The 27,011-nt window shown below is 46.9% G+C and overlaps 1 protein-coding gene across 1 annotated transcript in view; it reads left to right on the plus strand.

Moving 5' to 3' along the window:
• LOC138246827 (alpha-2-macroglobulin-like protein 1) overlaps positions 1 to 27,011 on the plus strand; it is a 262,402-nt gene that overhangs the window by 219,796 nt on the left and 15,595 nt on the right. Inside the window, exon 38 of the mRNA XM_069201584.1 lies at positions 11,570 to 11,599. Coding sequence (XP_069057685.1) covers positions 11,570 to 11,599 — 30 coding nt within the window. The remainder of the gene's footprint in view (positions 1 to 11,569; positions 11,600 to 27,011) is intronic.

The following is a 27,011-nucleotide window of genomic DNA, read 5'->3' on the forward strand; positions in this document are numbered from 1 at the left end:
TCGCAAACCCACTCACACACCCACATAGCCACTCCCACTCACAGACCCCCACTGCCACACACCCCCACTCGCAGACCCACACAGCCTCTCAGACACCCACTCAGAGACCCACATAGCCACTCACACACCCACTCACATACCCAAAAACCCACTCACACACCATCTCACAGACCTGTACAGCAACTCAGACACCCATTCACTGACCAACAGTCACTCAAACCTCCACTCACAGACCCTTGAAGATACTCACATACCCACTGACAAACTCACATACCCAGACACACTCCATACAGCCACTCACACACACCCTCATGGACCCACATGACCACTCAGACACCCATTCACAGACCTACACAGCCACAACACACCCACACACACCGACATAACCACTCACACACCCACTTACAGACCCACGCAGCCACTCACACAACCCACTCACAGTCCTACACAGCCACTCACACACCCAGACACCGACCCACACAACTCACACACCCAGACACCGAGCCACACAGCCACTTACAGACCACTTACAGACCAATTCACTGATCCATATAGCCACTCACACAACCTCTCACACACTCACAAAAGTACTCACACACCCACTCAGACACCCATTCACACACTCAGACAACCACTTACATACCCACACAACCACTCTCACCGACTCACGCACCCATATAGTCACTGATACATCCACTCACAGACCCAGAGAATCGCTCACACGGCCACACAGCCACTCACCCACTCAGTCATACACCAACCCATCACATCGAGGTGAAACTAAAGTTATAATGCAGTTGTGTTTTCATAATATATCTTTTTTTTAAACTAAAATGACATATTCAGTCACAAACCAAAGGTTACAGACATATAACAGAGTTGGGAAATTGATTAAAAAACAGTACAAATTTACAAAAGAAAACAAATGTTACAGGCGTGCTGGAGTTACAAATGCCACTACAAAAACATAGAAATTCACTAAAAAAAACAAAGATTACAGGGACATTATAGTTAGGAAATAGAATTTAAAAAACATAGAAATTCACTAAAAAAAGCAAAGGTTGCAAGGATGTTATAGTGAGGTTCACATTGTATGTGCACAAAAGCATAGAAATACAGCAGTTATAGCTACAGTTATCTCAAGTGACTATAACTCGTGCCCTAAGTTAACTATAACTCGCGGCTTCACCATGCACTGCTGATTCCCCACATATTACATCACTCATGACATCTTCTATTTTCAGTGAAACAGTTAGGGCAATCCTAGAATGACAAGATTGGTAAGTCATATGTTTGCCCTAGCAGCACTGATGGTGAAGTAAAAGTGCTGGAGAGTATGCACAGCTCATACACCAAAGTCTCCACAGAAAGTAGCAAGGTTTACTAAGTGGCTCTCCAGTTCTGTACCGATTGTGAGAAATGTTAGGCTTTCTTTGTCAGAGAAATTTGGATTAATCCAGTGCTTAATTTGAGCCGGTGGTTTCCGGTGCAGGGCACCAGCACTTATTTTTGAGGGACGGCACTTATGCTTCCGCCTCAAGAATTTTCTTTGAGCAAAAGACACATAGGGGAAAGACAGAGGAAGAGAAGAACTAAAAACCATCACAAAGGGAGAAAGCGGAAAGCTGCAAAAGTGAGCCGAAGCAGCAGGGAATGGCTGTAAATGGATTAAAGAGGCTTGAGATGACTTTAGGATTACGATGCTTCAGTATTCCGTGCTCGCACATTTGGATGCAGCCGCCGCGAGTTGCGGAGGAGAGCTTTGGACACCGGTACATTTTTATTTATAAATTAAGCACTGGCTGAATCTTGGTCACACAAGCCTGTTTTAAAATGTGCTACAAAAAGTCATGCCTCATGTGATCATGATTGACAAGAACCTTTGTTCTATGAAGCCTTACAGTGAATAGATATCTTTAACAGAACCTTCTTAGTCTTTCTAGATATTAAAACCAGAAATGCAGGTTTCAAATCATTCTTTTCCGCCAAGATACTAAAGCTAGTTTGCAAAGTAATTTCTTAGACAAAAGCTATCACAATTGCAGCCTGCATTTTGACTCTTATAGGTTATTGCTACTGCCTTTCTAGCTTCACTGTGGAAAAACAACTGTGAACCAAATAAGCACTTTGAATATTTTCTGAAATGTCCTTACTAATTTGAGCAGTTAACGGTTGCAGCCATTTACATTCATGGAGAAAATTCATTCTGCACTGTATCAAAATTGAACAAGCATTTGCAATGCAGGTTTGGGAACAAAATGGGTGGAGCTCGATTGATGGTGGAGGGGAACATGGCAGTCCGCTAGACGCGTAGACTGCGGCCTCCGCCCTCTGCTCTTCTTCCCGCCGGCTCCCCCATTGCAGGGATGATTTTTTGCCTGTTTCTCTTCATTCCTTACCTGCCTGTGTCGGATGGGCGCCCCTAGTCAAGGGGCTCTCCCCGAGTGGGCTGATTTTTTGCTGGGCTGCTCCCTGTTTTCTGCTGTGTCACCGCTCCCCTCGCGCTGTTTTCATGCTGCCTGAGGTGCTGCGGCCAGGCTGTGTTTCCAGGGCAGCCGAGGCAGAGTCAGCACAGGCTTGTTCCTGGCTCTGCCTTTGCAGAATCAGGATCTTTGAGAGGAGCTAGATTCAGAGCTTCCTCGTGCTTGTGACTCCGGCAAGGTCATTTGGCAGCATTTTTCCACGCCTCAGGCTTTTCACCATCAGCTTTCCTGCATGACCCCCAGGCGCCCTTCTGGGCCGGGGGCCAAGACAAAGTCGCAGCGGCAGAAGTTGTATTTATTTAAGCCCGGTTTGGACTACCCGGGTTCTTTGTCAGCCTCCACAACATTGCCACCACCGCCACCACCGGGTACAGGGGTAAGGAACAAGCGCGGTGCCAAAGGGAAACCCTCAGAATTATTATTGCCATCACTTTCATTATGTGAGGGAGGGGTTTCTCTTCAAAATAACCAAGCCCCACTGTCTAAAACTACTACAAGTGTCATTACTAGGAGAGTCAAAATTACTCCCTCTCTCAGGTGTTTTCTCAAGGTTGCAGACCAGTCCTGTGTTTCACAGATTGTGCCTACCCTCCACCCTTGGTAAATACGGCTGCGAACATGGCTAATATGGCAGGAGTTCTACCTACTCTGCTCGTTTTATCACGCAGTCCTGCAGTCCTGCCATGCAGGAAGTAGGACAGGGCGCAGTCGGGGGGCTCCAACATTACCGCACGAGGTGGAGTCTGAACGAACTAGTGCAACTTATACGGATTCCCTTCTCCAGTCATTATTGCAAGAGAAGAGAGACAAATTTGCTGTCTCTCAATCTAACCAAGCTAAAATCCAGGGGCTTTGCGATGGTCTTGACGTGAAAATTACTAATTTAACAGAGAGATTAGGAGCTATGGAGTCCTCTATTTGTGCACTACGGGCAGAAGTGGAGTTGAACAGTCATGAGGTCCAAACTTTGAAACGAAGTGAGAAAGACCAGAGAGAGAAACTAGGATCCTTGGAAAATCACTGTAGGCGGAATAATCTCAGATTTCTGAATATTCCATAAAGTGTGGAAGGGGACATGTTGGAAAATGGGTTATTGGTAAGGGCAGGTAGGTACCTACACCTAGCAACAAGCCACTAACCTCCACCTAGGTACAGTTAGGTCTCAGTAAATTAATCCCAGCTCAACCCTTGGTAGGTTGGCAACGAGCGTCAAGGCTTAACTTAGGAGACAAAGGCCCTCATTCTGATTCTGGCGGGCGGCCTCCGCCGCCCGCCAGAATTCCGCCCTCCAAAATACCGCGCCGCGGTCAAAAGACCGCGGCGGGTATTTCAAGTTTTCCCCTGGGCTGGCGGGCGGCCGCCAAAAGGCCGCCCGCCAGCCCAGGGGAAAACGACCTTCCCACGAGGATGCCGGCTCGTAATCGAGCCGGCGGAGTGGGAAGGTGCGACGGGTGCATTTGCACCCGTCGCGTATTTCACTGTCTGCCAAGCAGACAGTGAAATACTTGTAGGGGCCCTCTTACGGGGGCCCCTGCAGTGCCCATGCCATTGGCATGGGCACTGCAGGGGCCCCCAGGGGCCCCGCGACTCCCCCTCCCGCCATCCGGTTCCCGGCGGGAGAACCGCCAGGAACTGGATGGCGGGAGGGGGAGTCGGAATCTCCAAGCCGGCGCAGCAAGCTGCGCTGGCTTGGAGGATTCCTGGGGGCAGCGGGAAACCGGCGGGAGACCGCCGGTTTCCCTTTACTGACCGCGGCTAATCCGCCGCGGTCAGAATGCCCCGCGGGGCACCGCCGGCCTGTCGGCGGTGCCACCGCGTCCCGTGGCCCTGGCGGTTCTATACCGCCAGGGTCGTAATGAGGGCCAAAGTGTAAAGCATTCAAATATCACAAAACAGTAATTAAATAAAACACAGGAAACAGTTTAAAAATCCAAATTTTTTTATCTTTAAAATGACACAAAAACGATTAAAATCGGTTCAGGGGAACCGGAGATATGAATTTTTAAAGAATTATTACTTTTCTAGTGCTTAGAAACAAAAAGTGCCAATCGGGTCATCTGGTTGCACCTCGACCGGGGCAAAGTCAAACTTTCAGGCCGACCGCGATGGAGCCCTGCTCGGCTACAGGTCGCGGGAGGCCTCGGTTAAAAAGTTACCTTCTGATTTAGGGGGTTATTCTAACTTTGGAGGAGGTGTTAATCCGTCCCAAAAGTGACGGAAAAGTGACGGATTTACCACCAGCCGTATTACGAGTCCATTATATCCTATGGAACTCGTAATACGGCTGGTGGTATATCCGTCACTTTACCGTCACTTTTGGGACGGATTAACACTCCTCCAAAGTTAGAATAACCCCCTTAGTCTTTATTTTGAAGTTTTTCTTCACCGGGACGAACTTGCCAGTTGAATCCGACCTCCTGGAGCCCTTGTCCGGATACGCGATGTGGGTTTCCTCGGTGGAGACTTTTACCTTCGGACTTAGTCGTTTTTTCGAGATGAAATTCCTTCGACCGGGGTAAACCTGGATCTTGATCCGACGTCCGTGGAGCCCTTCTCGGATACGATGGCTGGGAGGTCCCGGTCAACTTTTTACGTTCGGACTTAGTCTCTTTTTTGGATGTTTTTCTTTACCGGGACGAACCACGAAGTCAATTAGCCTAATTTGCATATCCATTTTACACAGAGCACAGGCCCTGGGACTGGTTAGCAGTACCCAGGGCACCTTTAAAGTCAGGAAAACACCAGCAAAAAGTGGAAAATGGGGGCAAAAAGTTATGGGGCCTCTGCAATCAGCCCTGTTTTCTCACAGGACAATATTAAAGGCCTCATAATATCCTTGATTAAAGAACATATCCCGACTGTGACCTCCTTTGATCTGGACTCGGAAATTCAGAGAGTCCACCAGGACCCTTTTAGGAGAAACCCTAACAAGGATAAACCCAGGAAGGTGCTGGTTAATTTAGCCTCATATCGAGTGAACGAGCTGATCCTTACAGACGTGCTCAAAGTCCAGGGATTTCGGCATGAGAGCTGGACTTTCCTAATAAGATCTGAAATGTCTAGGGCAACGCTAGATCAACATTGGGAGCTGGGGAAGTTCATGCAGGAATTTAAGACTTTGGGTGCCATTCCACAACTGAGGTTCCCCACAACCCTGAGGGTAATGTGGAAAAATAAAATGCATAATATCCGAGATCCCCAAGAAGCTAAGGTTTTGATCGAACAGATAAAAGGGGAGAGCTAGTGGGCTTGGGAGGGCTTGGCCTAAGGGTAGTATGAACCACCCAACATGGTTTCAAGGAGGGTTCCCCAGGGAGGGTTTGGGGATGGGTAGTGTGTCACGTTTTATAATGACCTGGCTAAGGTCACACTGGGTGGGGAGCAGATGGGAAGAAAATGAATAAATTGAGTCCTCACACGGTTACATAACTTTTAGGGCTAGACAAGAGATAGCTACCTGGATAAGAACACAAGGACGGGGCCAGGCGACACTTATAAACTTAAAATTCTTACCTGGAATGTAAATGGTCTTAGAGTAAACAGCAGAAGAAAGAGAATTCTTGAGTTTCTAAGATTATCTGATAGTCAGATCATTCTCGTGCAGGAGACCCATGTAAGATTGTGAGGAGTGGATGAGTATCCTCAAGATGCAAAGGTAGATTACTCACTTTGCCTGTACTATTCAATCTTGCAACGTGAAAGGGGTAGCGATCATTGTAAAGAATAAGGTCCAAAGTCACCTGACAGATGTCAGCCCTGATCCTGGGGGGAGATGGGTCCTGGCAAATATTCAGTTGGAAGGGGCCAAACATACTTTGGTGTCTTCTTATGGTCCTAACGTGGATGACCCGGGCCCACTTAGGGATCTCTATGAGCAACTGGCGGGAAGAGCTCAGAATTTGATAATAGCTGGTGGAGACTTTAATGATTTGCTTAATCCTACCTTAGATAGGTCAACTCCCAGGCCGATCGTCAGTACAACAAATATGAGAACCTGCTTGCATAATATAATGGAAAATGTTGCCCTGATTGATCCCTGGTGAAGCAGAATGGGACACTTTCTGGAATAAAAAACATGGTCATACTTTTAGAATTGACTTTTCTCTGATGGATGTAAGACTTCGAAATAACTTAGTGGAAATCTCCCACCAGCCAAGTCATCTCTCGGATCATACAGCCGTACAGCTGGTCATAACTCTTTCTGATTCTCGTGCATGTCCCAGATGGACATTGGATCGATCTCTCCTGGGGGAAGAAAAGATACTTTTAAAGCTGAAAAGGGACTCTAAGGACTTTTTTAAAATTAATTTAGGTTCTGCATCGATTGCCATGGTTTGGGAACCGTATAAGGCATTCATTCGTGGAAAATTGATCAGCTATGCTACTTTCAGGGCTAAGAGAACTAAAGCCACAGTAGAGACTCTTGAGGGTAAACTTAGTTTCTTGCAAGTCCAGAGGATTATTTCCCATGATGCCACAACACACATAGACTTACAGCACCAAATTCAGGAAGTTAAAAATTCACTCGAGGTCTTCTTGGAATCAATTGTGAAGAGCAAATGGGAAGCTATTATTAGCCTGGAAGACTAGGTTTGGCAATGTTATGAATAGGATTAAAGGCATAATAATAGGCGAGACGGGCAGAATTTCCTCAGAGGATCAAGACATTGCAGGAGAATTTGTTAATTTTTTTTCAGAACTAAGTAGAGATGACTCTGTGGCTTCAACAGAGGCAATTGAAAATTGATTGAAGGGAGATATTCTTCCCAGGTTAGAACCAGATAAAAACCAGAGCCTCAATCAATGTTTTCACTTTAGCGAAGTAGATAATGTTATTGCTGGCTTGAAAAACGGAAAGGCTCCGGATCCAGATGAAATATCAGCCGAAGTGTATAAACTCCTGAGAGAAGAGCTCGTGCCAATTTTGACTCAGTTGATGAACTTGATTCTTAATGAGTTTTCCCCGGTTCCGACCTCTTGGAATGAAGCTATTATAACCTTAATATTAAAGCCGCAGAAAGATCTTGGGAGATGTGAGTCCTATAGACCCATTTAATTGCTTAATAACGATTATAAAAATTTTGCACAAATACTTGCTAGGAGGTTGGATAATGTGATCAGTGACTTAGTGCACAATAAACAGAAATGTTTTATGAGAAATCAACACCTAGGGGACCTGACTCAGGATCTAGTCTCCGTAATTGACATTGCAAAAACCATGAACATGCCTCTCACTATATCAACAATTAATGCTGCAAAGGACTCTGACAGAGTAAGCTGGCTCTTACTGCTTGGGAGATCATTTTCTTAAAGTAATCAAAGCTAGTTATAAGGCTCCTTCTGCTCGGGTCCTGGTTAATGGTATCTTATCCTCACATTTTAAAATTGAACGGGGGACACAACAGGGTTGCCCCCTCTATCCTCTTCTTTCTAATTTATATATTGAACCTTGACCAGGAGAATCAGATCAGACCAAAGAATTATACCCTTCCAGTATCACGACTGGGTCTTGAAGGAAGCTCTATATGCAGATGACCTTCTGATTTATACACAGAACCCCCAAAGTGCTTTTCGGGCACTTTTTCAAATTATTGCTAGATTTGGGGAAATTTCAGGTTACCTCGTTAATATGGATAAATCTGAAGTAATGACCTGGAGTGGCCCACAGGATAGCCCAATATTTGTTACTTATGGGTAAAAGTGGTCAAGAATCTGGCAGAGATGGCCCAGGTGAATTTTGTGCACCTCTTTAGGGAAACAAAAATGTTACTCTATCAATGGTCACACTTACATCTTTCCATACTAGGTATAACAAATTTAATAAAAATGGTGGTACTGCCAAAATGTACTTTCATTTTTAATGCCATTCCCTTATTCTTTAAAACTGACTGGTTAAGGAAACTGCAGAGGGAATTATTTAGCTTTATCTGGTCCTATACAAATCCCAGGATAGCATGGAAAAAATTGAGAAAGAAGAAGCTGGAAGGAGGAATTGCATTTCCAGATTTCCAACTTTACTACTGGGCATTTCAGTTCAAAAATATCAGTACTCCTCTCCAAGGAATATCCACCTTTTTGACTCCAAGCATTAACAGGGAACTTCGGGACCAGGGCACACAGTTTCTTTATAAATATGGACACCCCAGGTTTTACAAAAAGTTAGACTAAAAGTTCTTAATAATGCCTGCTGGATTTGGTATGGAGTAAGATCGAGACTGGACATCCCGTATTACAGCTAGCTGGCCCCAATTTGGAATTCTCCGGGTACACCACTATGTCTTCAAGATGCACTTGCTATGCACTGGTAGAGGGAGGAATTGTGCACTGGGGACAGATAGTCAGTGGGGGCTCAGTAAGCTCTTGGGAATCCTTATCCGAAGCAACCAATGCTAAATTGTCTAGGTTTAAATACATGCAAATTAAAATTTGGGTACAAGGAGAACCTGAGGCCGGGTGTTCTACGGGTTGGGAAAGGGAAATAACTGGTTCACAGAGATTAAATAAAGAAGTTTCAAAGTGGTACTGGGCTTTAATACAAGCTGAAGATGTCTCTTGCCCATTACCCACAGAGATGTGGGATCCTGTTTTTCCTGCACTAGACCTTCTGTATTTCTGGCGGGCCTCTATGAATATACTTTGGTCTGTGGTAAAATCTGCTCCCCTGTGGAGGAACCACCTGTTCACTGTATATTGAGCTTACTGGACTCTCAGAAGGCTTGCTAGAATAGGATTTCAAAGGAAGAGCAACTGCCCGAAGTGTGATCTAGAGCAGTGGTTCCCAACCTGTGGGCCGGGGACCCCTGGGGGTCCGCGAAGCCTCCTCTGGGGTCCGCGACTGCTTAAAAAATATAACAATATTAGGTCCCAGCTATCAGAAATGACTCAGTGGGGGTCCTCGGGTTCCAATAATGATTCAGTAGGGGGCCCCGGGCTCCAGTACTGATAAAATGGGGGTCCACAGAAGTCAAAAGGTTGGGAACCACTGATCTAGAGGGAGCAGATGATATCCATTTTTAGTGGCAGTGTCCGGGGATCCATATATTCTGGGAACAAGTGGGTAAGACGATCTTATCTATCATAAACAGACGTGATGAGTTAACTCTACCAATGATTATATTTAAGTTATATGAGGGCGCCAAGAGGAATTGGTTCAATAGATTGGAGAGACCCCTGGTGCACCTCTTCTTTTATTTGGTCCTGATAGCACGGCAGGAATTATGCATTAAGTGGGTCTCTATCCTCCCCCCTACCCACACGGATTGGCTACTGTCAGTTAAGAGAATCTCTGACCTAGATTGTAGTAATGGTTCGGATAAGTGTCTTAGAATGTGGGAACCCTTCATGGCCTTTTATAGACCATCTCCTCCCGGCAATAGTCCAGTGAGAACTAATCTGATTTAACTTAATTTAACATTTGAGATTCGATTTGGTCAGAGTTCAATGATTAAGCACTAAGACCCAACAGCAAGGGGGGTGGGGCTGGACCTGTTCTGCCCCCCCTCCTAAGGCTGATGGGAGCCGCTCTTTCTTTTAGTGTCAGTCAGTAGGCCAGGGTTCTGTCCAAAACTGGGACATGTTGCAGCTTCTCCTGTCTGTCTTTTGCTACAAATGAGGACTCAAAAAAAAAAAAAAAAAAAAAAAAGCATTTGCAATGCAATTGGTCTTGCATTTGTTCAACTTAGAGCTATTAGCGTTGTAAAATCCTAACCGGACTTTTAATTCCACATAAATTGAAAATGAAAAGTGGTACAGTTTTACATAAGCAAGCCCATTTAAAGCGCCAGGCCATGAGCGTGAAGGAGCACACAAAAGAAAACAGATGTTCGCTCACAGTCAAAAGTATCAGCAGTTATGCAATTATCTATGTAAGGGGTCAATGTCACGCAAAGTGCAGGACTGCTGCCCAGCGAGATCGCGCTGCATAGCAAATAAAAAGGAAAAAGTAGTCCAGAAGCAGTGCAGAAAACATGAAGCCTTGTATGTTTTCAGTAGTTTACCAGTGCGCTCGAGGAGGGCTAAACACCAGAAAAGGCATGACGTATGCATTGCTTTCACCAATGAAATCAAGCGAATTTTAAAAGGCAAGCACACAAACCAACCAAACTGATGGACATGTCATGGGTGTGGTTCCACAGAAAGCCCACAGACAGATTACAACAAGGGCAGAGCGCTTGCGCTTGACTCTTAAAAGGGATAGGACTTCTGGTATGTTTTAAGCAATATAATTGACAATGCTCATTTAAGATATTCTGAAGCTACACTATTCTAACATACTCACAATCCTTATTGCCAGTCAGGCAGTTCATTTAATCAGGCAAACAAGGAAGCATGTTTATGATACAATACAGCAAATAGATATCTTTAATTGCCCATCCTTTGTTCTTCTGATCTAAGGGCCAGATTTAAGAAAAGTAGCACTGCACCCAGTGCAGCACCACTTTTCTTGTGCCCCTTAGTGCCCCCTAACACCACCACATGTGTGCCGTATCTAGGATATGGCACACCATGTCGGTAATGAGGGAACTAGCGTCAACATTTTTTACACTAGTTCGGAGCTTTGCAGGATTAGCGTAAAAAATGTTGACACTAATCCTGCAAAGGCCACTGAGTCTCATTGTAAACAGTGTTGTGCCTCCTTTTAATGTCTGCTCTGAGCAGGTGTTAAAGGTGCTGAAGAAAATTACACAAAGAAATCTCTTTGATTTCTTTGTGCCATTATTTCGGCCCCCTTAACGGGGACATGCCCCCTTTGTATACATTATGCCTGGTACAGGCTTAATATAGCGCAGAGGGTTACAAAGTGGCGCAATGCATACATTGCGCCACTTTGTAAATGTGGCATGGGGATTTTAGCCTCATTGGACCATATTAGCGTAAATAAAATGATGCTAATGTGGGGCAAGGAAGTGCCGGGGACTCTTAAATCTGCCCCTAAATTTCATAGCCTGAAATCAGGCTTCAAATAAAGCCTCCCTGCACGGATTCTACAGTCAGTTTACAAACTAATTTCCCAGAAAAAAGGGATTATAATTGCTGAATTCTGTAGCCTGCTATTTAACTCATTATTGCTTCTGGTTTTTTGCTAGCATCAGCATTGCAGAGCACTGTTGAACCAAGTGAGTATTTTCTTACATTTACTGAAATGTCTTAATGATGTTGAGGATGATGAATTAGGAGCTGTACCTACTTTCAGGGAATAAATTCTGTGTGCACTCTTCATGGAGAAGACACAGACCCAAGTCTAGTTTATTGACAGAACCACTCAACTAGCTATAAAGTGATTGCTCCCAATCCCCTATCTGCACTCCGAAGCAGCCTTACTATCTGTTTCCTTTCTCTCCCTGTGGCCATGCTCTTCTATTAGACAGCATCAATCGCACCTCCAAAACTCACATTATTAGGACAAGAACATTTCCTGACTATTGAATCTACTCTAAACCCTTGGATTTGGGCACAAAAGTTTCATGTGCTGATCCCTGGTCCACATATTTTAATACATTTTATCACTTTAAAAGTGCACTAGTTCTAAAAAGAACTTGCATATTACAAACAACTTTTGGTTTAAATAATTCAACTGAAAATCCAATTAGTCCCAAAGTACATTTGTTTACAATAAACCTTTTTAAAAACATAAAAATGGGCAAAGAACTGCTGCCATGTTTTGAAGGAGTGATAACTGACACTGCTCACTTAAGGAATTGGGAAACTATGCTATCCCAAGATATTGTTCAGGGCTAGTGTAGGAAACTGGAGTATTATACAATGATGCTGGTTAGGCTTAACTACATAATACTCTCACAAAACCCCAAAGATTGCCCTTGGTTTCACCATAATAAATCCTTAGCCAGTCCTGATAGTTTGCCAAAGAGCAGCCAGGCTTTACTAGAGGCACATGTGTTACGCATTTCAGAGTACCAACATGGATGATGAGTAATTGACACAACTCAAAAGGAATCCAACACCAATTTATAAAAATAAAGCAGATTTCTATATTTCTTTAGACACCAAAAAAGGAAGTCAGACACGTATAACCAGACTTTTGGAATTTCAAGTGGAAATGAATTCAATACAGTGCGACCTGTCATACTACTACCATTGCGGTCAATAGGGAAAATCATCAGTGACACTCGCCCACTTGCGAGTGAGTTCAGTGGAACCCACAGGTAGTTATGGTTGTGCGGGCCCCAGGACCAAGCGCAACAGTCAGACCAATTTTACCTGGATCTGGCCCGGGTGCAGAAGTATCTTGGCTGTCCTTGGTGCTGACCAAAGGAGTCACGGGTGCTGTAAAATGGTACTTGTGACACTTAGGGGGTTATTACAACTTTGGAGGAGGTGTTAATCCGTCCCAAAAGTGACGGTAAAGTGGCGGATATACCACCAGCCGTATTACGAGTCCATTATATCCTATGGAACCCGTAATACGGCTGGTGGTATATCCGTCACTTTACCGTCACTTTTGGGATGGATTAACACCTTCTCCAAAGTTGTAATAACCCCCTTAGTCACTTGTAGGTCGAATTTGTGGAAGACTAATGGGGTTTAAGCTTGTGAGATCCCTTGAACCAGGAATTACCAGGCAGAAAACTCCACCTAGCTCAGGTGTCTCTGGTGCAGAGGTGTGCTTAACCATCCTTGGAGCTGAACGGGAGCTGCGGCTGCCGGTTTTACCACTATGACATGTGGGTGAGGAAGCAGATGCAAAAACACAACAACAAAGCCACTGGAGATGTTGGATGAAGGTGTTGCAGTGTGCCCTCAGGTTGCAGTGTTCAGTAAAGGTGGTAATGACCGGACTGGCCACCAACAAGCCTTGGCAGAGGTAAGGTGTTGGCAAAGCTATCACCCCTTCCAGAGGTCCTGGGGAAAATGGTAGCTGGCTGTAACTTGGTTAATAGGTGGACTATGCTTCCCACAATGCACTTGGCCACCTGCTTTTGGGTGATCCCTCGGAGTGCCCGATGGCCAGCACATCTTAAGTTCCAGGTGGTGCTTTTTACCTGCAGTGTGCAGGGTACTAGTGCCAATAGTCCTATGGAGTCTGGTCTTCCCTTTGGCTCACAAAGTGTTCCTTCTTGTGGGGGAATCAAACATTGGTCCAGGACAAGTCGTTATTGCTTGACTATCAAAAACATTGCAAAGTAATACATCGTATAATAAAATACATTAAAAAACACAAAAAATACATAACAATCCAGCAGCATAAATAGTGAAGCAGAGTATATGTAATGTCAGACCATTCAAGACGGTACTTACAAAAACTTAAAACACTCCTACCTAGCCCTTTCTTAAACGGAGTATGGGAAGGGACTCTCTTCCTGTCCTACATCTCACGATCATTGACCCCCTAAATGTGTATGCCCTAGCCTTTGCCAGAAAGGCACGCCCCCTGAAACCAATGTATAAATGAGGTGCAAATGCATCAGATAAAATGCAAAGAGCATTACTGGAGTTTAAGTTGAAGTGTACAACTAAATTGCCCTGTAGTTTGTAAAGTTAAAATGCAAACTCTCATTATAGGTATTGAGCGGTGTCAAGTGGGACATCAGAGAACAATTGCAAGTGAAATTAATGATTTATCCATCAACACCCCAACCAAGCTAGAGTAAACATTATTAAGATTCGGTATGTGTTCACAATTAAAGTGCACAGTACTTTATAATAGTTAAAGCAAAGACTAATTGTAAACATAAAAAGCAGGCTCCAAGTGGCATTAAGTAAGGCATTATGAGTCAATAGTTAGTGGGCATAGTGCTTTATCTATCAGCACCCTGACCAAGCTGACACTTTTTCCTGGTTATTACAAGAGCTAGGTAAAGTTATTAATGTTTGACATATTGGCCCTCATTACGATTCCGGCGGGCGGCGGAGGCCGCCCGCCAGAATTCCGCCCTCCATAATACCGCTCCACGGTCAGAAGACCGCGGAGGGTATTATGAGTTTTTCCCTGGGCTGGCGGGCGGTCTCCAAAAGACAGCCCGCCAGCCCAGGGAAAAACTCCCTTCCCACGAGGATGCCGGCTCGTAATAGAGCCGGCGGAGTGGGAAGGTGCGACGGGTGCTGTTGCACCCGTCGCGTATTTCACTGTCTGCAAGGCAGACAGTGAAATACATTTTGGGGCCCTCTTACGGGGGCCCCTGCAGTGCCCATGCCGTTGGCATGGGCACTGCAGGGGCCCCCAGGGGCCCCGCGACTCCCCCTCCCACCATCCGGTTCCCGGCGGGAGAACCGCCAGGAACTGGATGGCGGGAGGGGGAGTCGGAATCCCCAAGCCGGCGCAGCAAGCTGCGCCGGCTTGGAGGATTCCTTGGGGGCAGCGGGAAACCGGCGGGAGACCGCCGGTTTCCCTTCTCTGACCGCGGCTAAGCCGCCGCGGTCAGAATGCCCCGCGGGGCACCGCCGGCCTGTCGGCGGTGCCACCGCGTCCCGCGGCCCTGGCATTGTAATCTCACTGGAGCCACAACGTACAAGGTCAGGTAAGTTCTTTAAGGATTTTGGGCTATTTAAGAGTGTTGAAGGAGTTCACTCCTCTTCAACTTCCACTATGACCCTCGCTACAGCCTTTTTCCCAAATCTCTGCAGAAATGTCACCATATAACAGTTAAGCCTGATGTCAATTGGTTTGATGCAGGCCATTACTGCTTCCCTGCAGGACCTTTTTCCTTGATCCTTCCTCTTCCTGCACAAGAGCACCTGTAGATTATCCATAACAGAGCAGCACAAGCAAAGGACATGAATTATGTCCTCCAGACCCTGATTACATAGCTGACAGATCTCTTGACCTTCCCTTCTATTCCACAGGGGGGGGGTAGTGGCTCAAGATGGGTAACATCCCCCGTCTGTATTTCAGGAACTGTTCCTTGGTCTTATTACTGTATGGATCACTTAAGTAACCCTGTGGTTTTAACCTGATGTAACTGCAGAGTGTCATCCAACCATGTCTACGTCTAGACAAACTGTCTGTATCCTCAAGCACTGAAAGCAGCTGTGTGCTAGATTTGGCCAGGTTTTTTAGCTCCAGGTGACTTAGGGGCGAGTCACAAACATGAGTTAGACCAAGAGCGCACAGGACCTGATCCAGGTAGACCCATGCTGGGTAACCCAGCCTTTCTCCTAATTCAGAGAACAAATGATACCCCAAGGAACCTTCGGTTGCCAATTTTAGATTGTGACAGCACTGTGTAGCTGCCTTTCAAGCCAGTGAACTCAAGCCTAATCTGGGCTGGGGAAGTATAGGATGGTAATTGGAAAATTGACTTATGTACTGTGATTATTATTTTATCCAGGATTGCCTGTCCCAACCCCTAAGGGCCTCAATCCTGTAGATCAAGTTTGGATGGAACTTTGCTTTGGCCACCTTTAAGATCAGTGAAAGTGTTGGGCCTTTCTGTTTATAATAAGGAGACTTCAATCCATAGGCCAATGCATTGTCTTTCTTTCTTATTTCTTCGAGTTGGTCACCATAACTTCCATTACTGTTGAAATAAACTCAGAGGTACTTGAAACTTTCTAATGAATCCAATATTTTCACTTCCCAAGGACCAAGTATGTTTCTGTGATCTTTTGCCTTGAGCTACTACTATTTTTTCTTTTTATTGATAGTCCATCAGTTCCCTTCTGAGTAGACCAAGGTCACATCAAAAAAGCAATGCAGACCAATCTTAGTTCTGCTGATGAGGATGAGATCATTAGCATTAGAAGATTTGAAAGCTGGATCGCCCCCAATATGGGTGGATATGAATTAACTGCATTTAGTATGGGAGTGAGATCTAGCAGAAACAAGTTAAACATAGTTGGAGCCAGGACGCATCCTCAACAGTGCTTTCTAATGCTGAAGCTAGCAACAAAAACAAAAATAATTCAATAATGTGAGTCGAACACCAGGGTACAAAATTCAGCAAATATGATTATTTTATCTAAGAAATGAGTTTGCAAACTGGTGTAAATTCTGTGCAGGAATGATTCATGTGAAGCCTGCATTTCTGGCTGTGAAATTTAGATGAGAAGAACAATGGATGGCCATTCAAAGACATCGTATTGCTGTATAGTACAATAAGCATCCTTTTCTGAGAGCCCGACTAAATGAACTGTCTGACTAGAACTGAACAGTATGTGGGGATAATGTAGTTGCACAAACTCGTAAATGAGCAGTGTCAATTATAACTCTTAAAACATAACAGAGGCCAGTATGGTGGCATCATCTGCCCAGTGCTTTCAATGACACTCCTGCAAAGTATGTAGCCTCATTGGCTAACAGAGCCACAAGTCTGTAGTTTCCTGGGTCCCCAGTGGTCCCCAGTGGTGCAGCATAATGCAAAAAGGCAGAAGAATAGTGGGTCATCTTTATATATGGCTTGCGGGATTCTATTTAGACCTGGCGACCCATCTCTGCAGCCCCTTGAAATTTGCCTCTGGACTATCGATGTAGTAATTGAGCACCAGGATGATTTTTATCTCTTTCCCAGTGTGATGTTATCACAGTGTTTGCTGGCTTTAGATCTTCAGAGTGAGTGTTGATTTGTTCCACCTGTGCCTCAGGGTTAAAGTGGCCAAACAAAACTTTGTACCAAGTTGTCTCCGAAATGTTAGAGGTTGCCACACTTAGGAGAGATCTGCTAAGCCCATTTATGGTCCACCAGAAATTTGAGGAGATGTCTTGCCTGATGTCATATAGCAATTTTGCCCAGAAGGTGTCCCAACGCTCCCTTTGCGCTGACCATTTGGCCATTTTTAGTTTTCTGCATCCCAAAGATTGCGCAAAGTTGCAGAGTCCACTGGAGACTTCTTAAGAACCCTCCTTTTAGCACTCCTTAACCTTAAGTTATTTGTACATACCTGGATGATTCGTTGTTATGTGCAAGGTGCTTCTCTTTAGCTGGAACTGGCTTGGCATGCTGATTTGCAAACTTTGTGGTAAATCTTTTCTAGCTAATAAAGGGATTTTTGCCCTGTGCTTGAGTGGATGCCACTAATTATTTAGCTCCATGTCCCAGTGTTGAAAGAGGGCCAGCAGTGCATCCGATGAGTTTTAGGTTATTTGTATAAACTGTGACGTCTTGATCCACTGCTTATGTGTAGACCTCCAAACCTGTTTCCATGGTTCTCTCTCATGGATGGTGTTCATCCAACTTGTCCCTGAAGCCGTAAGCAGTGAGGACACGCAACAGGGGAAGCCTCACAAAGGTGTAATCGATTAGAGATGCCCAGGAGCATGATAAATATAAGATGCCAGGTGGTTTATATGCGGCCATTTAGTGCTCTGAGTCCAAAATGTTCCAGATTGCTTGTAAAATCGAATTCCTTTTGACTTCTTTATGTCAGTGGGGAGATTCTTGGTGAGGCGTCATCCAAAGTATTTCTTGTGCGTCTAAGACTTCATTTGCAGAAAGTGGGCTCATTAGCCACATATTAAAGTCACTTGATATGACTGGATCATTACCAAAGTTCTCCTTTGTCCTAAAATTAGGTCAAGCAGCTTATTGGATTGCCCTGTCCTTGATCTTGCACAGGGGTGGATGTCAAGGTTCACCACAGTAAATTTCTTAATCAAGCTTTTTGAGGTTTTAAGGTCCATGTCTACTACTTGCAGACCAGCCTTGCTGCCTTCCTCGCTGCTTTCCTTCTTCTGGCATTCACTTGCGCTGGTGGCGGATTCATATATTGCAAGTCCACTGTTGCAGTGTCCATGCTTGTGTGGTCCAGGATGAGTTGCAGCTGAGCAGTTCCAGAAAGGTTGCCAGTTGTGCAAGGTATCACACCTTTGGTTTGTGCAGGCTTCTCTTCTGTCATCGATGTGGGTCTCCTTCCCTTTTTTCACAATTTGTTGCAGAGCTGAGGTTCTAGTTCCTGAGGTGCCCCTTAAATCCTAGGTTTGGAGGTTTTAGGGGTGTGGGTACAAGTAGCTAATGGGTTACTAGCTCCAGTAGCTAATTAGCCCCTAAGGAGAGTTGTGTTGTGGCACCTTGTTTAGCCAGAACCCTCCATTTTGCCACTTTTCGAGATGGCAGAAGTCTTCCTTGACTGTACAGACTAGGCTGCCGAACATAGGGGTGTAAATATACTTATGGGGGTGCACGCCTCCTGACTAACTAATTTTCCCTCCTGCCTGGGTGCAAATGTGCCCTGGACAGGGGGACAGCTTTGTCCTCCACTGGGGGACAGTCTGCTTGCATATCAGAGGTGATGTGCCCTCTGAAGCATACCATCTTGATGTGCCACTTCACTAGCCTTCCTCGGAGGGAGGGAGGTGTGACCTCCTTACCATCCAGGCCTTTGTTCTGACTCCCGAGAATGTTGACAATTCTGCTCAGGGGTCAGAATCCTTACTGGATGGCACCAGCTGCGGGCCGGCAGCTTGAGTGCAGGAAAACTGGGGCAACAAGGTGGGCAATCTCTAAGTTTGAAACCTTGGTACATGCCAGCTCACCCTTGACACGAGATTCATCTCTGGGGTGAGAAGGTACGTTGTTTGATTCCAAACATGACTCATTTTGGCTTTACCATAATAGAGTTGACGACCTCAGGTTTGTCTGGGTGCCAGCCCATGTTATCCTATGTGCTCCCTTTCACATATAGGAGCCTTTAATGGAAAAGTCCACTATAGGGACATATAAGCTTATGTCCACACCTATAATACAATGCACCCCGCCTTCCAAACATTGGAGGCCTACTTTAGGGGTGACTGACATATATTAAAGATAGTGCTTTGACTGTGCCACACACATGGTGGCATAGTCGGATTCGAGCTGTTTGCACTGCTCCTGCAGTCTGATGTGGAAGGCCTGCTGTCAGTAGGTTACTTGGGTCACATAAGGTTAACAAATAGTGCTTCAGACCGTGGTTATCCCTGTAACACCCATGCCCTGGGTACCAATAGTACCACATACTAGGGATTTACTAGGCAGGTTAAAGTCCTTGCTAATTAGGGATACCAAAAAGGCCATTTTCCAACAGCTAGTCAGACAGTTTACTAAATCAGGCTGACCTAGAATACCTTAAAAACAGCTGCATTTTTTAAATATTATTGTTATGTTAAATTCAGTTCTAGATGGATGTGGTTGGAAGTTTCACTCCCAAAATCTAGTGAATGTTTTTCACTTCTGTCCTTCAGCATTCCTTAAAGACCTCATGACTATTGAGAGAATCAATGAGCTGGCCTCACAAGAACATTCGATTTGGGGGTTCATTCAGACATACAGGTCAATGAATTACATGCATACATCATCAAAGAGCTGAACCACCAACTAACTCTAGAGATCACTGAGGGTTTAATTTGGATCTTTCTTTCTTATATTCTACCGCTGCCATGCCAGGAGCCCATTCCATAAACATAGAAAGACTGGGAGGTCAGTCTCCAACACCTTATTTAGGCCCTGATTTCAACATTGGCGGTATCGACCGCCTACGGCCACGGTGACGGCCACCAACATACCACCGCCGCGGCTACCAGCCGTCTACCGGTATCATGACTGCCGACGGTATTCCGCCAGAATGCTTGCGGAACACCGCCGACGGTCATGGCGGCGGACGGCGGTAAGGTGGTGCTGCTGACAGCAGCACCGCCACGCCAGCAAAACACCGTCAACCGTATCAGGAGCAAGGATATGGCCTGGAGGTGTTTTTCTGGCAGACGCTGCTGCTGACAGCAGCGCCGCGGACTGTCTCCAGCCGGAGGACCCCCTGCAAGTAGATAAGTCGGGTTCTCTGCCTGGAGGGGGGGGGATATTGTGTGTATGTGGGGGAGTGTCTGTGTATGTGGTGGTATGCATGCATGCGGGTGTGAGTCGCGTATGATGCATGCGTGAATGAGTGATTGTGAATGTTGTGTGTTGTGAATGCATGTGTGTGACAAGGTATGTTGGTGTGTTTTGCGGTGTGTGGGTATGTATGTGTGCATGCATGAGTGGTGGTGGGTATGCGTGAGTGCATGTCTGTGTATGGGTGCATGTGTGGGTGTGTATATGTGCGGGGGCACGAGGGGGAGGGGAGGGTGGGGGAGCACTCTGGGAAGGGGGAGGAGTGTGGGGGAGACCCCTATCAGTGCCAGGGAACGGATTCCCAGGCACTGATAGTGCCTACCGCCATGGTTTTTGTAACGGTATGTGTGGCACGAAAACCATGGCGGGAGGCTGGGGCATAATCCCGAGGGTGGGATTGTGGCGGCCGCCGGGCTGGAGACCGAAGTCTCCAGCCCAGCAGCCATTACCCCTCTGGCAGTCGGTGTGTTAAAGCGGCGGTTTTGGATGGCGGTGACCGTCATGGTCCAAATCCCATTTTTTTTTACCACCGGCCTGTTGGCGGTATTGCCACCGCTATAACACCGACTACCAGGGTTGTAATGAGGGCCTTAATTTTGAGAAACAAAACACAGATGACTAATTTTATTTAAAAAAAAGTATCCCAGACATTCTAAACTTTTTCTTTCAGGGAAATTAGTTTCCATGTATGATTTTTCACATTCAAACAACCATGATTTCCACAGTTTATGCACAGTATTTAAAAAACGAAGCAACTTAAAGTTGGATTTTCTTACGCTGAAACTATGGGGCACTTTAGAAGAATTGTCACCAGTTACGGTGAAACTGAGCAGTTTCTGCAGGTCAAATGTGGAGGCAGAGCTATTGAGTAGGCGGAACTTAATTGTTGGCCATCTGAGGTATTTGCCCTTAATCCAAGCAGATTTTGATCTATACACAGAACATTATGTATGGCTGTTTTTGACATCTGAAAATCCAGTTGCACATTCAAGATTAACCCTTCTTCTCTGAAAGTATAGTTTTATTTTGCAGCATTAGGTTGGCTCTTCTCAATGAAAACAAAGACATAAAGGTACAGAGAAATTCCCTCGAGAAGATGAATGTGTTTTTGTCTTTGAAGAAGATGAATATTAACTTGAGGAGGAGCAATATGGATGTGCTTCTGTGCATGTATACTCACACAAAGTGATGCAAAATGGTATCTGGCAGATATGACTTAGGCCCTCATTATGAACATGGCGGTCCGTTCCGCTCCGCCGGCGGTGGCGGTAGAAACCAACAACAGAGGAGCGGTCCGGACTGCCAAATAATGATCCAAACGAAATACACGCATCCCGCGCACCACCCACCGCCAGGCAAGGAGTCCTGCTGACGGTGACAGAGTCCGCCCACAGGCCGTCGGAAAGGCCCAACCTGCCCATCAAATTATGAACCACCATTCCGCCGCCAGTTCCGGGGCATGAACCACCGCCACACAAACACAGGCAGAAATGAAACAAATGGAAAGACTCACCGGAGTTTCATAAAACGTGCAGCGGCAGCCATGGACAGAGAGCTGCTGATCATGCCAGCCTTGCTCCTTGCCATATACCTACACGACCGAGTCCACTGACGAAGACGACGACGGTAAGTACCGCAACCTACGACACAAGGGAGGAAAGGGCAAAGTTACATACCCACCCACTCCACACATTCTGCAACGCCCCCCGACCCTTCCCAGCAGCACTAGTCAGACACCCCACACCAAGAGGTACGTACCCGACCAGAGGCCACTGCAACTTGACCATAGTACATACAATAGCCCCACACCCATAACAAATTCAAACAAACACCAGGGTGTAACTGCGTGCACCCCAAACATAGGCCACACAGAAACTTTAATTTATAGCTCACTGAGCAAAACACTGCCAACAGGGCCAATGGTCAGTCCATAAAAAAGCAAATTGTCCTTGGCCACAACTGGCCACACCTGACTCCCACAAGTGCTGGGTATTCCACTGAACGGGGCACCATATGGGGATCCAGGCACCTCACAGAAGGGGGGTAAGGAGGGGTGGGGATTTCTGACGGGTGGGACTTAGACTTGCGTGAGGAGGTTGGAGGGGGGTGGGCTTCTCCTTTGAAGGGGTGGGGACTGTTTGGCTCGGGTGGAGCTGGATGGCTTAGGCTCTGAGCGGGCCTTCTTCTTCACCGGGGAAGGGGCACGGGAATGAAAAGGCTGGACTGGGGTGGGCTATGATGTGGAAGGAGCGGAAAGGGCAAGGAGGTGTGCACATTTGGGAGCAAGACGGGGTGGGCCAGTGGGTTGGAACAGGTCTGCACGGGAGAGGAAAGGTTTCTTGGGAGCAATTGGGGTGGGCGTGGATGAGGGCGTGGGAGTGGAGGCAGAGGGAGTTGATGGATGGGGTGTAGGTGTGCGTGTAGCGGGTGCAGGTGACTGCTCAGTATGCTGTGGTGTGGTGGATGTCTGATGGGTGGGTGTCTTGGTGCATTTGTGTGTTTTGGGAGGTGGGGGGTGAACACAGTGGGAAAAGACAAACAGCTAGTGTGGATGTGTGTTGGGTGGGTGTCTGAAAGTCTGGTTATTGTGCTGCATGTGTCAATTACAGTAGAGGTGGTGAGTGCAGGTGTGGTGTATGGGGTGCATGTATGGCTGTCTGCTATTGTGGTGAGTGCAGGAAGAGGAGCAGTAACAGTGAGTGAAGGTGCAGTGCATGAGGGTGTGGATGTAGAGGGAACAGACAGGGAGGCAGAAGAGGCGGGCACACTGGGGGAAGTGGACATTGTTCTGTGTGCAGGTGTCTGTTGGCTGTGTGAATGCTTGTGGTGGGAGGTGTGGTGCTTGTGTTTGGAAGTGTGCTTCTTGTGTGTTGATGTGCCTGTAAGCGGGTCTGATTGTGTGCTTTGGACGGGTGAAGGGAGTGGGGTGCTGGAAGGGGTAGAGGAGGTTGGAGGGGGGACGGAATGGCCAGGGAAACTGGCTGCCATCCAAGAGGAGGCCAGAGCCTGAAAACATCTCTGTAGGGCAGACACGGCACCGTGAATGCCATCCAGGCATTGGTCTGCTGCACCTCTGATGCCAGACCCTGGATGGCATTGACAATGGTTGTCTGCCCTACAGAGGTGGTTCTCAGGAGGTCAATAGCCTCCTCTATGAGGGCAGCCGGACTAACTGCGGCAGGGGAGGAGGTGCCTGGGGCGAAGAAGACGCCCACCTTTCTGGGTGGGCGGGCACGGGCAACTCGGTGGGGAGCAGAAGGGAGGGTGCTGATGGTATGGGTGGTGGCGGAAGATATCACGGCAGTGGTGTGTCCACTAGGGTTCGCCACCGCCGGAGGACCCCCATCGGAGGAGGTTTCAGAGTCACTACCTCCTGTGGTAGTAGCCTCCACCGTGGAAGTCCCCTCGCCCTCCCACCCACTGGTCCCCTGGGCGTCCGTTGGCTCTGCCTCGGAGGATCTGTGGGCCGCTGCCTCCCCACTTGCCGGTGCCTCAGCTCCCTCGCCTGATGTTGATTCTGTACCAAACCAACACAAGAGAACAGGGATGGGGAGACAAAACAGGAGAGACACTTGTAAATAGCTGAATGTTGATACACAATGGCCAGACATACACCTACCCAGCAGACACACCCAACAGGCAGCACCGTGCACTATGCCCATGGCCATGCCTCTGACTACTGAGCAGTACACTGACCTACACCCATCCCCTGAAATAGTATTGGAGCTGAGGTAGGTGAAACCTGACAGGGACACCCCTACACCCTTTGGGGAACATACAGTAGATGGACACAAGTCAAATTCCCTGCTCTAAGCACCATGAGCCCTATTGCACACACACTCTTCCTTCCAGGCTGAAGTATGGTATGTGAGTACTCACCCCCTTGTGACTGCTGTGCAGCCTTCAAGTGCCCATCCAGGTCTGGGTACGCCACCGCCAGGATCCTTCGCATGAGGGGGGTCAGTGCCCAACGGGCACCCCTTCCACGTTGGGAGGACTTCCCCAGCTGGGCCTCAGTGATCTTTCGCGCACAGCGCCGCACGTCCTCCCACCTCTTTCGACAGTGGGGGCGCCGCAGGTTGTAGACCCCCAGGGTCTGTACGTCCTTGGCGATGGCATGCCAATGTGCCCTCTTCTGGTGGATGCTGACCTAGTAGGGTGACACAGAAATGGAACACAGAGGTCAGGCACCTGCACGATGGGAACAGCTGGCAGATTATCAAGCATAGGACTGACAGTACTCCCAGACATGCAGGACAGTGGCTCGCAGCATTCCATGCACCATGGCCCATGCTGGCTCACAGGAGCACATATATGTGCAATCCACTCCATCCATAACTCACACAGTGACCCCTAAACCTGGACTCACCTGTACCTCTGGCCGGCTGTAGAGTCTATTGTACAGGGGCAGGTCCCCTTCCACTAGTTTCTCCAGTTCTTCCTAGGAGAAGGCCGGGGCCCTTTCTCCTGCACCACGTGGAACATCCATAGCCAGAGGCAGGCGACAGCAGTACACAGAGTGGAGTACCTGTCCGCACAAGATCAGGGAGTCAAGTGATCAAAAGATGACGAACGTGTGTACGTTCCACGGCGGTAACCACCGTCACCGCCGGCGGCGATCATGATATGCCAGGATTCCCCATTGGCATCCATGTTAGCCAATGAGGGCGAGAACAGTGGTCAACACCGCTGTATGCTGTGACATCAACCGCTAGCGGTATTAGGTCACTTCCACAACGAAGGGGCAGAACTACAGTGGGCAGACATTTTGCCATCACCTACGCATCTTGAAATTCATAATACTCAAAATGCAGGGCCTACTAGCCAGATGAAGCACATAGGCCTCTAACCATTCACTATTGTAGCACACATGAAATACTCTGGCCCATATTTATACTTTTGTAGTGCCGCATTTGCACCGCTTTTTGACACAAAAGCGGCGCAAACTTACAAAATACAATTGTATTTTGTAAGTTTGCGCCGCTTTTGTATTAAAAAATAACGCAAATGCGGCGCTAAAAAGGTATAAATATGGGCCTCTGTTCCCCCCAGTGATGTACATGTACATCTGTCAGGGTGCAGTTATGTACAGACACTACTATGAACAATGCACTGAATGTATTTTGCAAATATGCCAATGTATGTGTGCACATCACTCCTTTTTCTACCCCTCATAGGTACCGACCCTTGTGGCGAGGAAGGGCACCATCGGTGTACAGACCACTTGTGGAATGTGGTGACCATGTGGAGTGTCATATCATTATCACTTACAGACTCACACGTGCAACTATTCAGGACCTATGTGCATTACTGGATCCTGTGCTGACTTCCGGAAATTGTAATCAGCATGCCATTCCAACTGAGGTGCAGGTGCTCTCCGCACTCCATTTCCTGGCCACTGGCTCATTTCAAGTGACAGTGGGCATGGGTGCTGGTTTCTCACCGCCAATGTTCAGCCAGGTACTGACAAGGTTTCTGAATGCATTTGTACAACATCTGCAATCCTATGTGCGATTCCCCCAAAGTGCTGACCTCCCTGCCATCAAGTCTGACTTCTATGCCTTTACAAACATTCCCCATGTCATAGGTGCCATCGATGGCACCCACATAGCTATCATCCCCCCAAGAGTGAGTGAACAGGTGTACAGCAAGAGGAAGAACTTTCACTCCATGAACATCCAATTGGTATGTACTGCAAACCAGTACATTTCCCATGTGAATGCCATGTTTCCGGGTTCAGTCCATGATTCATTGGTTTTGAAGAACAGTAGTGTGCCACAGAAGATGGAACAACTCCAAGAGGACAGAGGGTCGATCAGAGGTAAGTGTGCCCGTCACTAACTGACACATTGCAGAAAACCTGCCTGTCTGACTAAGGGACATTACAATTATGACTCTGTATTGACCCTTTTTCTAGGTGATTCTGGCAATCCAAACTTGCGTTGGCTCCTGACACCAGTGAGGAATCCCAGGACGGATGCAGAGAGGAAATACAATGAGGCCCATGGACGTACTAGGAGGGTGATAGAGCGTACTATAGGTCTCCTGAAGGCTAGATTCCGGTGTCTACATATCTCTGGGGGTTCCCTGGCCTATGGGCCTGATAAGGTGTGTAGAATAGTGGTGGCCTGCTGCATGCTGCACAACATGGCTGTGAGACATTCCATACCCCTTTTGGAGGTGGAGGGTGCTATAGGTCCTGATCAGTTACCTCAGAGAGGTGAGGAGAGTGATAGTGAGGATGAGGAAGGGGAAGATGTCAATTCCAGGAACCATCTGATACAACTCTACTTCCAATAACTGTGTGGGACTGAAGCCTGTAATTGTGGTTAGTGACTGATACTGTCAGTGTGCCATGTCATATAGGGGGATTGGTCATGATAGGCGAGACATGGACCTCTTCAGCATGGTACTGACAGACAATATATGCATTCCCTCCCTGCCTAATTTGAAACACACATTACCACCACCAAGCACCAATTGACAATAAAGTTGTTCTCTGCCAGTTGCATCCATACTCCACTTTGTTCAACATTGAAGACAGGGGACAGTGTTACAGGTGAGAAATGTGTTTTATTGGTCGAATACAGTGAAATGTGCTATGTACAGTGATGGAAGTCGTAAGGGTTGGGTGTCCTCAAAACCGACTTGGTGGCAGCCCTGTTGGATGTCATGGGTGGGTCCTATTTGTAGTATAGTACTTCATTTTGCCCTCAGCTACGTGTAGTTGGTGAATGGGTGGGATGGTTGCTTTGCAGTAGTATCAGTGTCA

This window comes from Pleurodeles waltl, chromosome 7 (genome assembly GCF_031143425.1).
Source record: "Pleurodeles waltl isolate 20211129_DDA chromosome 7, aPleWal1.hap1.20221129, whole genome shotgun sequence".
In the NCBI taxonomy this organism is placed as follows: domain Eukaryota; kingdom Metazoa; phylum Chordata; class Amphibia; order Caudata; family Salamandridae; genus Pleurodeles; species Pleurodeles waltl.